General features: G+C 43.1%; 1 protein-coding gene across 1 annotated transcript in view; it reads left to right on the top strand.

The window, feature by feature from the left end:
- LOC143800551 (vomeronasal type-2 receptor 26-like) overlaps window positions 1-13,316 on the top strand; it is a 55,835-nt gene that overhangs the window by 9,967 nt on the left and 32,552 nt on the right. Inside the window, exon 2 of the mRNA XM_077281195.1 lies at window positions 566-590. Coding sequence (XP_077137310.1) covers window positions 566-590 — 25 coding nt within the window. The remainder of the gene's footprint in view (window positions 1-565; window positions 591-13,316) is intronic.

The raw sequence follows: 13,316 nt of genomic DNA on the forward strand, positions 1-13,316 counted from the left end.
TCCTTCTAAAGAACCTAATAACTGTAAAATAAAATATTGTTACACTCCAAGGAAGACATCCAAGCCTCTCTTGAACCCCTCCACTGAGTTCGCCATCACCACCTCCTCAGGCAAGGAATTCCAGATTCTCGCTGCCCTAACAGTAAAGAATTCTCTTCTATGTTGGTGGAAAAACCTTCCCTCCTCCAGATGCTGAGAATGCCCCCTTGTGACCGTCAGCTTCCTTGGTTTAAACAGATCCTCGGAGAGATATTTGTATTGTCCCCTTATATATTTATACATGGTTATTAGATCGCCCCTCAGTCGTCTTTTTTTAGACTAAATAATCCTAATTTTGCTAATCTCTCTGGGTATTGTAGTTCTCCCATCCCCTTTATTAATTTTGATTCCATCTTTTGTACTCGCTCTTGTTCCATTATATCCTTTCTGAGAACCGGTGTCCAAAACTGTAGACAGTACTCCATTTGCGGTCTAACCAGGGATTTGTGCAGAGGCAGTATAATGCTCTCATTATGTGTATCCAGACCTGTTTTAATGCACCCCATGATCCTCTTTGCCTTGGCAGCTGCTGACTGGCACTTGCTGCTCAGGTAAGTTTATTATTATTATTTATTTATATAGCACCATTAATTCCATGGTGCTGTACATGAGAAAGGGGTAACATACAGAATTATAGATATTGTTTACAGTAAACAAATTTACAGTGACAGACTGGTACAGAGGGGAGAGGAAACCTACATAGGGACGATAGGACAGACAGGGTGTCGTTAGATCGGTCTAGGGGTCTCCATACATCCCTTCTCTAGTGTTTGGTTCCTCTGCCCTTATTCCTTTGTGTTGCACTTAGTCTGTCCTACACTGTACGTGACGCCATCATAATGCTTTACCGAGCATCTTCCACTGCCACTGTCACTGCTCAACCACACATCTCTAGTCTGCCCAATATGTTGCATAGTAGCAGACTGTACTGCAGATGTGAAATGTGTTCTCTCTTTGGAAGGTGCACAAACAACAAACAGCTGTGACATTTGTATCATTGCCTACCTTTCCTATTTCTGCTTCTGTCTCCGAGCAGCACCACAGTATTGTTGTGGGCGATGCTTGGTGACAACTCTAGTTAAGTTTCCTTTGAGACTTGTAGTTCCATCTGGGCCGGAATATTGGAATTTACCTTCAGTGCTTCTGGTTATCCTGCTTGTATATCCTGTAGACATTTCTTATTTTGACTGCACCACTACCTTACATTTTTGTCCCTGCACTGACCTCCGTATTCTAACCCGGCTACTGGACCATTCTCCTGCCTCTGGTTCACTCGTCTGGCCAGCAGCTCTTTCATAGAAACAATACTGTGGACCCTGTTGTAAGACCGAATGTATGTATAGGAGTTAAAGGATGAAAAATGGATGTTCTGTGGCTTCAGTCACACAGAGTGACTTACGTAAAGTCTGCCCAAGATAGTTTTTTAGCCTGCGGCCTATGACAGCCATAATGACAACTCACAATATATGGCTAATTTGATAGGATTTTCACTTTGGAAACAACCAGCCTGCTCCTACACCTTAAAAAAGGGATAATTTTTGGATATCTCAATAAAAATATTGCATAATTGTCATTTTGTGAATAGCAAACCTGTTGCATTTTCCAAAAGGGATATTTATTGATTCTTAATTAAGAAACCAGAACATCTTCATTTAACAGAAAACACAGCGTTCAATACTTTCCAAAAAGGGATAATTTTTACTCTCTCCATGTAATACAGCCACAGCTTCTTCTTTTTGTATCACCTGTGCATTATTTTTAAACAGTTTATACAATTTAAGTAACCTACAAATTTTAAAACTACAGTATGAAGTTAAATAATCTGCTCATTAGCATCATTATCCTCTGTTTTCCCATAGGCAGATACATTGAGTTCAATTGGACATTAATGGGACTGTATGTGCATTAGGGAGCTCAAAATAAGTTGAACACAAACTTCGGACAGGAAAGAGTGTACAGTACAGACCAAAAGTTTGGACACACCTTCTCATTTAAAGATTTTTCTGTATTTTCATGACTATGAAAATTATGAAAATTGTACATTCCCACTGAAGGCATCAAAACTATGAACTAACACATGTGGAATTATATACTTAACAAAACCGTGTAAAACAACTGAAATTATGTCTTATATTCTAGGTTCTTCAAAGTAGCCACCTTTTGCTTTGATGACTGCTTTGCACACTCTTGGCATTCTCTTGATGAACTTCAAGAGGTAGTCACCGGGAATGGTCTTCCAACAATCTTGAAGGAGTTCCCAGAGATTCTTAGCACTTGTTGGCCCTTTTGCCTTCACTCTGCGGTCCAGCTCACCTCAAACCATCTCGATTGGGTTGTGTTGTGAATTCCGCTCTTGGGCTCCCTCCGGTGGTTGTTAGTGGCACTTTTGTGAGTTCTGCTCTTGGGCTCCCTCCGTTGGTTTTGAGTGGAACTGCTGCTCCTTGGATTTTGCAGTCGCAGCTGCTTCCACTGATCGTCTTTCTGGCTCGGCTATTTATCCTGGCTCTATCCTTCAGCCTGGGCCAGTTGTCAATGGTTCCTGGTTGGATTCACATCTCTGCTTGGATTTCCCTGATATTCTGACCAGTTCAGCAAAGATAAGTCCTTGCTTGTTCTTTTGCTGTCCACATATTGTGGACTTAATCGTTCAGCTCTTTCTATGTTTTTTCTTGTCCAGCTTGTCAATATGGATTTATTCAGTTAAGCTGGAGGCTCTGGGAAGCAGATTTACCGTCCACACCTTTAGTCAGGTGTAGAGATTTTATAAACTCTGTGGTGGATTTTTCTAGTTTTTTATACTGACCGCACAGTATTCTGTCCTGTTCTATCTATATAGCTAGACTGGCCTCCTTTGCAACATTCTGATTTCATTCTGCGTATGTCATTTCCCTCTCCACTCACAGTCAATATTTGTGGGGGGCTGCCTTTCCTTTGGGGATTTTCTCTGAGGCAAGATAGCTTTCCTGTTTCCATCTTTAGGGCTAGTTAGTCCTCCGGCTGTGACGAGGTGTCTAGGGAGTGACAGGAACATCCCACGGCTACTTCTAGTGTTGTGATAAGCTCAGGAACTGCAGTTAGTACAGGTACCACCTCCTCCAGAGCTCGTCCCATGGTGCTCCTAAACCACCAGTTCATAACAGTACAACTGGCCAGAAATGAATTAAATGCATCTCAAAAGAAGGAAAAAAAAGTTCTGAGCCATTTTTTTTTTGCAGTCTGTTTTGTCTTTTTTTTTTTTCCTCTTAATCTCTGGGTGGTTCAGGATTTTGGCACTGGCATGGATGTTCAGGGTTTGTTTTCTCGTGTGGATCAACTTGCTGCAAGAGTACAGAGTATCCAAGATTATGTTGTCCAGACTTCGGCTTTAGAGCCTAAAATTCCTACTCCTGATTTGTTTTTTGGGGACAGATCTACGTTTTTGAACTTTAAAAATAACTGCAAATTGTTTTTTGCTTTGAAACCCCGTTCCTCTGGTGATCCCATTCAGCAGGTTAAGATTGTCATCTCTCTGCTGCGTGGTGACCCTCAGGACTGGGCATTCTCCCTTGAATCAGGGAATCCGGCATTGCTTAATGTAGACGCATTTTTTCAAGCGCTCGGATTATTGTATGACAAACCTAATTCTGTGGATCATGCAGAAAAAACCTTGTTGGCCCTATGTCAGGGTCAGGAAGCGGCAGAATTATACTGCCAGACATTTAGAAAATGGTCTGTGCTCACTAAATGGAATGAGGATGCTCTGGCAGCAATTTTCAGAAAGGGTCTTTCTGAAGCCCTTAAAGATGTTATGGTTGGGTTAACCACGCCCGCTGGTTTGAGCGAATCTATGTCTCTAGCCATTCAGATTGATCAGCTCCTGCGCGAGCGCAAAGTTGTGCACCATATGGCAGTGTCCTCTGAGTGGAGTCCTGAGCCTATGCAATGTGATAGGATTTTGACTAGAGCAGAACGGCAGGGATTCAGACGTCAGAATAAGCTGTGTTTTTACTGTGGTGATTCTGATCATGTTATTTCTGATTGCCCTAAGCGTACTTAGAGGGTCGCTAGGTCTGTTACCATCAGTACTGTACAGCCTAAATTTCTCTTATCTGTGACCCTGATTTGCTCATTATCGTCCTTTTCTGTCATGGCATTTGAGGATTCAGGCGCTGCCCTGAACTTAATGGACTTGGAATTCGCCAGGCGCTGTGGTTTTTCCTTGCAGCCTTTGCAGAGCCCTATTCCTTTGAGGGGCATTGATGCTACACCATTGGCCAAGAATAAACCTCAGTATTGGACTCAGCTGACCATGTGTATGGCTCCAGCACATCAGGAAGATTGCCTTTTTCTGGTGTTGCATAACTTGCATGATGTTGTTGTACTGGGTTTTCCATGGTTACAGGAACATAATCCGGTGCTGGATTGGAAATCTATGTCTGTGACTACTTGGGGTTGTCAAGGGGTACATTGTGACGTTCCTTTGATGTCAATTTCCTATTCCCCCTCTTCTGAAGTCCCTGAGTTTTTGTCGGATTTCCAGGATGTATTTGATGAGCCCAAGTCCAGTTCCCTTCCTCCACATAGGGACTGTGATTGTGCTATTAACTTGATTCCTGGCTGTAAGTTCCCTAAGGGCCGACTTTTCAATCTGTCTGTGCCAGAGCATGCCGCCATGCGGAGTTATGTTAAGGAGTCTTTGGAAAATGGGCATATTCGGCCATCTTCATCACCATTGGGAGCGGGGTTCTTTTTTGTTGCCAAGAAGGATGGCTCCTTGAGACCCTGTATTGATTATCGCCTTCTTAATAAGATCACGGTCAAATTCCAATACCCTTTACCTTTGTTTTCTGATTCCTTTGCTCGGATTAAGGGGGCTAGTTGGTTTACTAAGATTGACCTTCGAGGGGCATATAATCTTGTTCGTATTAAACAGGGTGACGAATGGAAAACTGCATTTAATACGCTCAAAGGCCATTTTGAATACCTTGTGATGCCTTTCGGGCTTTCTAATGCTCCTTCTGTATTTCAGTCCTTCATGCATGATATTTTCCGCAATTATCTTGATATATTCATGATTGTGTATTTGGATGATATTTAGATTTTTTCCAATGATTGGGAGTCTCATGTGAAGCAGGTCAGGATGGTATTCCAGATCCTTCGTGATAATGCTTTATTTGTGAAGGGGTCTAAGTGCCTATTTGGAGTTCAGAAGGTTTCTTTTTAGGGTTTTATTTTTTCTCCCTCGTCTATAGAAATGGATCCTGTTAAAGTCCAAGCCATTCATGACTGGATTCAACCCACATAGGTGAAGAGCCTTCAGAAACTTTTGGGCTTTGCAAATTTTTATCGCCGTTTCATTGCCAACTTTTCCAGTGTGGTTAAGCCCCTGACCGATTTGACGAAGAAAGGTGCTGATGTGACGAATTGGTCCTCTGCGGCGGTTGAGGCCTTTCAGGAGCTTAAACGCCGATTTACTTCTGCCGCTGTGTTGCGTCAGCCCGATGTTTCGCTTCCTTTTCAGGTTGAGGTTGACGCTTCTGAGATTGGGGCAGGGGCCGTTTTGTCTCAGAAGAATTCTGATGGTTCTTTGATGAAACCGTGTGCCTTTTTTTCCATAAAGTTTTCGCCTGCTGAGCGCAATTATGACGTTGGCAATCGGGAGTTGTTGGCTATGAAGTGGACATTTGAGGAGTGGCGACATTGGCTTGAGGGAGCTAAGCACCGCGTTGTGGTCTTGACCGATCATAAGAATCTGATTAAACCTCGAGTCGGCCAAGCGGCTGAACCCTAGACAGGCTCGATGGTCTCTGTTTTTCTCCCATTTTGATTTTGTGGTCTCGTATCTTCCGGGATCTAAGAATGTTAAGGCTGATGCCCTCTCTAGGAGTTTTTTGCCTGATTCTCCTGGAGTCCTTGAGCCGGTTGGCATTCTTAAGGAAGGGGTGATTCTTTCTGCCATCTCCCCTGATTTGCGGCGGGTGCTTCAGGAATTTCAGACTCATAAACCTGACCGCTGTCCAGTGGGGAAGCTGTTTGTTCCTGATAGATGGACTAGTAAGGTAATTTCTGATGTTCATTCTTCAGTGTTGGCTGGTCATCCTGGGATTTTTGGTACCAGAGATTTGGTTGCTAGGTCCTTTTGGTGGCCTTCCTTGTCGCGGGATGTGCGTTCTTTTGTGCAGTCCTGTGGGACTTGTGCCCGGGCCAAGCCTTGCTGTTCCCGCGCTAGTGGGTTGCTTTTGCCTTTGCCGGTCCCTGAGAGGCCCTGGACGCATATTTCCATGGATTTTATTTCGGATCTTCTGGTTTCCCAGAAGATGTCTGTTATCTGGGTGCTTTGTGACCGGTTCTCTAAAATGGTCCATTTGGTACCTTTGCCTAAATTGCCTTCCTCCTCTGATTTGGTTCCATTGTTTTTTCAGCATGTGGTTCGTTTGCATGGCATTCCGGAGAATATTGTGTCTGACAGAGGTTCCCAGTTTGTTTCTAGGTTTTGGCGGGCCTTTTGTGCTAGGATGGCCATTGATTTGTCTTTTTCTTCGGCGTTCCATCCTCAGACAAATGACCAAACTGAGTGAACTAATCAGACCTTGGAAACCTATTTGAGATGCTTTGTGTCTGCTGATCAGGATGATTGAGTGGCTTTCTTGCAGTTGGCCGAGTTTGCCCTTAATAATCGGGCTAGTTCGGCTACTTTGGTTTCGCCTTCCTTTTGTAATTTTGGTTTTCATCCTCGTTTTTCTTTGGGGCAGGTTGAGCCTTCTGATTGTCCTGGTGTGGATTCTGTGGTGGACAGGTTACAGCAGATTTGGACTCATGTGGTAGACAATTTGACGTTGTCTCAGGAAAAGGCTCAACGTTTTGCTAACCGCCGTCGGTGTGTTGGTCCCCGGCTTCGGGTGGGGGATTTAGTCTGGTTATCTTCTCGTCATGTTCCTATGAAGGTTTCTTCCCCTAAGTTCAATCCTCGGTTTATTGGTCCTTATAAGATTTCTGAGATTATCAATCCGGTGTCTTTTCGTTTGGCCCTTCCAGCCTCTTTTGCCATCCATACTGTTTTCCATAGATCTTTGTTGCAGAGATATGTGGTGCCCGTTGTTCACTCAGTTGATCCTCCTGCCCCGGTGTTGGTTGAGGGGGAGTTGGAATATTTGGTGGAGAAAATTTTGGATTCTCGTTTTTCGAGGCGGAGGCTTCAGTATCTTGTCAAGTGGAAGGGTTATGGCCAGGAGGATAATTCTTGGGTTGTTGCCTCCGATGTCCATGCCGCCGATTTGGTTCGTGCCTTTCACTTGGCTCGCCCTGATCGGCCTGGGGGCTCTGGTGAGGGTTCGGTGACCCCTGCTCAAGGGGGGGTACAGTTGTGAATTCCGCTCTTGGGCTCCCTCCGGTGGTTGTAAGTGGCACTTTTGTGAGTTCTGCTCTTGGGCTCCCTCCAGTGGTTTTGAGTGGAACTGCTGCTCCTTGGATTTAGCAGTCGCAGCTGCTTCCACTGATCGTCTTTCTGGCTCGGCTATTTATCCTGGCTCTATCCTTCAGCCTGGGCCAGTTGTCAATGGTTCCTGGTTGGATTCACATCTCTGCTTGGATTTCCCTGATATTCTGACCAGTTCAGCAAAGATAAGTCCTTGCTTGTTCTTTTGCTGTCCACATATTGTGGACTTAATAGTTCAGCTCTTTCTATGTTTTTTCTTGTCCAGCTTGTCAATATGGATTTATTCAGTTAAGCTGGAAGCTCTTGGAAGCAGATTTACCCTCCACACCTTTAGTCAGGTGTGGAGATTTTGTAAACTCTGTGGTGGATTTTTCTAGTTTTTTATACTGACCGCACAGTATTCTGTCCTGTTCTATCTATATAGCTAGACTGGCCTCCTTTGCTACATTCTGATTTCATTCTGCGTATGTCATTTCCCTCTCCACTCACAGTCAATATCTGTGGAGGGCTGCCTTTCCTTTGGGGATTTTCTCTGAGGCAAGATAGCTTTCCTGTTTCCATCTTTAGGGCTAGTTAGTCCTCCGGCTGTGACGAGGTGTCTAGGAAGTGACAGGAACATCCCACGGCTACTTCTAGTGTTGTGATAAGCTCAGGAACTGCGGTTAGTACAGGTACCACCTCCTCCAGAGCTCGTCCCATGTTGCTCCTAAACCACCAGTTCATAACAGTTCAGGTCTGGTGACTATGGAGGTCAGGTCATCTAGCGTAGCACCCCATCACTCTTCTTCTTGGTCAAATAGCCCTTACACAGCCTGGAGGTGTGTTTGGGGTCATTGTCCTGTTGAAAAATAAATGATGGTTCAGCTAAACGCAAACAGGATGGAATAGCATGCCGCTGCAAGATGCTGTGGTAGCCATGCTGGTTCAGTATGCCTTCAATTTTGAATACATCCCCAACAGTGTCACCAGCAACGCTCCCCCACACCATCACACCTTCTCCTCCATGCTTCACGGTGGGAACCAGGCATGTAGAATCCATCCCTTCATCTTTTCTGCGTTGCACAAAGACACGGTGGTTGGAACCAAAGATCTCAAATTTGGACTCATCAGACCAAAGCACAGATTTCCACTGGTCTAATGTCCATTCCTTGTGTTCTTTAGCCCAAACAAGTATATTCTGCTTGTTGCCTGCCCTTAGCAGTGGTTTCCTAGCAGCTATTTTACCATGAAGGCCTGCTGCACAAAGTCTCCTCTTAACAGTTGTTGTAGAGATATGTCTGTTGCTAGAATTCTATGTGGCATTGACCTGGTCTCTAATCTGAGCTGCTGTTAACCTGCGATTTCTGAGGCTGCTGACTCGGATAAACTTATCCTCAGAAGCAGAGGTGACTCTTGGTCTTCCTTTCCTGGGGCGGTCCTCATGTCAGCCAGTTTCTTTGTAGTTCTTGATGGTTTTTGCCACTGCACTTGGGGACACTTTCAAAGTTTTCCCAATTTTTCAGACTGACTGACCTTCATTTCTTAAAGTAATGATGGCCACTCGTTTTTCTTTACTTAGCTGCTTTTTTCTTGCCATAATACAAATTTGAACAGTCTATTCAGTAGGACTATCAGCTGTGTATCCACCAGACTTCTTCACAACACAACTGATGGTCCCAACCCCATTTATAAGGCAAGAAATCCCACTTATTAAACCTGACAAGGCACACCTGTGAAGTGAAAACCATTCCCGGTGACTACCTCTTGTACCTCATCAAGAGAATGCCAAGAGTGTGCAAAGCAGTCATCAGAGCAAAAGGTAGGTGGCTACTGAAACTTTTCTGAAAAACCTAGAATATAAGACATAATTTAAGGTGTTTCACTTTTTTTTGTTAAGTATATAATTCCACATGTGTTAATTCATAGTTTTGATGCCTTCAGTGTGAATGTGCAATTTTTATTGTCATGAAAATACAGAAAAATCTTTAAAAGAGAAGGTGTGTCCAAACTTTTGGTCTGAACTGTATTTTCTAGTCAATTAGAAGTTTTTCAGTAATGCAAGCTAAAATCTTTTGTTAAATTCGAGCTCCAAACAATCCGCTCAACTCTACATGTAATGTATTATTCATTTTCCCAGTATCTTAAAAGACTGCAATTTAGAGATCAGTTTGGAGAAGACGTTAATTTTAATGAGAACAGAGAAATGTCTACAATCTATCACATTTTTGATTTGAAATATTCTGATGAAGGAATAATTATCTCCAGTGATATTGCACATTTCAATGCATCATCCCAAGAAGGAAATCAGCTGGTGTTCAAGGAACAAGACATATTTTGGAAAAATGTCAATGTAAATTATTTTTTTAAAATGTTTACATAATTATGTAATTAGCATCTATTTTATTTTGTCAGCTTCTGTGCCTAGACTGGATGAGTATAGTTTACTTATAAATATAAACAAAAAAAATATTTCCATTGTCATGTATAAGTCAGGGTATGGTTAGTACTAAAGCAGACATATCAGATGATCACATTTTTAGACATTGTAAACTAGACTTGATAGTCTTAAAATTTATCATAGTGGTTTAGATTTGATTATAAGTTTAGGCAAGAAAGATTCATGCACAGTCTTTGTTTCAGTAGTGTAAAAAAGTTATTTTACTAATTTGCGGGTGCAGATAAAGACCGAATATAGATAATAGTTGAACGACAAACTTTGACGTTTCGATCCTACCAGGGTCTTTTGCACTAAGTCGATGTAAAAAAGAAGGATAATATCAGTGGATATATATATATATATATATATATATATATATATACATATATACATAATGTTGAGACATAGTATAGTACAACAATATGTCATGGTCACCCATGATATATACAAGTGCTTCTCACAAAATTAGAATGTCATTAAAAAGTGAATTTATTTCTGCTTTAGTTCTTCAAAACAAAAAAGTGAAAGTCCTATATTACAGAGTCATAGCAAACAGAGTGATCTATTTCAAGTGTTTATTTCTGTTAATGTTGATGATTATGGCTTACAGCCAATGAAAACCCAAATGTCATTATCTCAGTAAATTAGAATACTTTATAACACCAGCTTGAAAAATGATTTTAAAATTCAAAATGTTGTCCTTCTGAAATGTATGTTCAGTAAATGCACTCAATACTTGGTCGGGGCTCCTTTTGAATCATTTACTTCATCAATGCGGTGTGGCATGGAGGTGATCAGCCTGTCACTGCTGAGGTGTTATGGAAGCCCAGGTGGCTTTGATAGCAGCCTTCAGCTCATCTGCAAATCTTCAGCTGATCCACCTCCATGCTTTACAGTAGGAATGGTGTTCCTTTCATCATAGGCCTTGTTGTCCTCTCTTCAAATGTAATGTTTATGGTTGTGGCCAAAAAGTTCAATTTTGGTCTCATCACTCCAAACTACCTTGTTCCACAAGTTTTGAGACTTGTTTTGTTGCTGTTTTTCATATTGTAGGCCAGATATTTTGTGGCATTTGTGCAGTAATGGCTTTCTTCTGACGACTCGATCATACAGCCCATTTTTCTACAAGTGCCTTCTTATTGTGCATCTTCTAACAGTCACACTGCTAGTGTACAGACATTCTTGTATTTCAGCTGATCTTGTTTGTGGAAGTTTCTTTGCATACTCAACAAGTTTCCTGGCAGTTGTGGATAACATTTTTGTTGGTTTACCTGACCATGATTTTGTTTTTACAGAGCCCCTGTTTTTCCATTTATTCATCACAGTTTGAACGCTGCTGACTGGCATTATCAATTCCTTGGATATCTTTTTGTATCCCTTTCCTGTTCTATACAGCTCAACTACCTTTTCCCGTAGATCCATTGACAATTCTTTCACTTTCCCCATGACTCACAATTCAGAAACATCAGTGGCTGGTTGAAAGGCACAAGTGTGTGTCTGTATTCCAGAACCTCACTCAGCTTTTATGCACACACACTGATTACAAGCAAACAGGTCACAGGTGAGGATGTTACCTTTAGTAGCGATTCACACTCATTTGTATAACCTTCTCTGCATGATATCAGGCCAAAATCACAAGGTTATGTAAACTTTTAATCAGGGTCATTTTGATGTTTTGGGTTGTCATTATGATTTAAAAAGAGAAAACACCATAGTTTGACAATAAATGGCTTCACCCAACCACTAACGATGAGTGGAGAAAAAGTTTTGGTGTTTTCATTCATATTCTCTGAAAAAAGGCCAAAAAAGCAAAAATTCTGCCTCAGTATGGAAACTTTTGAGCAAACCTGTATGAGTTTCACTTTTTTCATTGAAGAACTGAAATAAATTAACTTTTTGATGATATTCTAATTTTGTGAGAAGCATCTGTACATGAAAAACATTTGTAACACTCCAGGGTCCTGGATGTTACAGTGGCATTGCTTTCCTCTTGGGGAGAGTGATGTCACGCTTGGAAGCAAGGTAAGATCTCCTTCATCAGAGAACCACAAAGCACACAACATGCTTACACTCCAAGCCAGAAGGGGGAGCTCTGATCCAGCTTACAGGGTGGCTCCCCTATATATATATATATATATATATATATATATATATATATATATATATATATTCTGGTCTGGAGGGAAAGTCAGGCAGTCTGTCAGAGAGACAGAGAAGAGAGAAGTCAGACAGTGAGTGTTAAAAGGACTGAAGGGGCCATGCAGCCAAGAGGGTGCTGCAGCTCCTGGACAGAAAGAAGAACACATTGTAGTGAGTGTGCAGGAGCACGGAGCACAGGAGAGAAAGAACTGGGGAGAATAGCTGCGAATGAGCTACCTCCTTGCAGAGTGCAGACACCGGTAGCCGGAAGACCTGGGTTGTGAGGGACTCCAAGACTCACAGCAGAAACCGGCAGGGCAGCTGGAATACACCTCACCTGTCCAACCTAACACCTGAAGACACAGTGGTGCATAGAGCCCGGGTTGTGATAGAGACCCTGTAAAAAGGCTCGAGCCACCTGTCATAAAGGTTAGTGTCGCACTCTTTAAGGAGGACAGACAGAACAGTGAGGACCTTGACAGAAGCAACAGGCAGCAAGGGACTACACCACCGCACTAGTAGGAAGGCTTCTAACTCCACCTGGTAAAGGGGACTCTGAACTCACTTCCAAGCCGGCCGGACCCTGTCTGTGCCTGTGATCTGGTGCCGTGGCCTGTGGCTGCCTGAAGTCTTCAGTAAACCAGGTAAAGAGACTGCAAAGCTGTGTCCTCCATTTCTTTCTACACTACTCATCATCTCCATCTACACACTGGGAGCCCTGGGGACCTATTTCACCTGTGGGAAGCTATACCATCCTAACTGCCATAACATCAACCCAGTGGACCCCTTTAAGCAGCGTCGGTCACCCCTGACCGAATAACACAGGTGGCATCACGAACACAAATTTTATTCATAAAACCCCATTTAAAGACTTTCCCTTTTACATGGGCACCCAGGGCCATTTACCCTGTTGCAGCCACCATAACGCATCCCTTTAAGTACCGAACCCGGCACCAAGTACCCCACGGCCCTGGCAGGCGACCCATTTTGGCATCACAAACAGGATGGACAAACCCAGCGGATTGGGTCTTGTGTGCCTAAGAGACTGTTGTGAGACTGTTAAATTGTTATTTGGAAGAGCTCAGCGACCAACTCCTGTGGATGCAGCTGAGCACAGTGATATAGTGGAAAGCAGTGCTGAGGGTGAAACTGCAGGAGCAGTGTCCTATCCGGCAGCCCCTGATTCCAGCGGAGGAGACCGGCACCGGAGGCACCGGAGACACCGCAGCGGCAGGTAAGAAGACCAACCCTGCCCCGGTAGCCGAGGAACTCCTATTGGGCCCGCTAGCTGCACCGCCATGCTGTAAA

Source organism: Ranitomeya variabilis, chromosome 1, assembly GCF_051348905.1.
Source record: "Ranitomeya variabilis isolate aRanVar5 chromosome 1, aRanVar5.hap1, whole genome shotgun sequence".
NCBI classification, from domain to species: Eukaryota; Metazoa; Chordata; class Amphibia; order Anura; family Dendrobatidae; genus Ranitomeya; species Ranitomeya variabilis.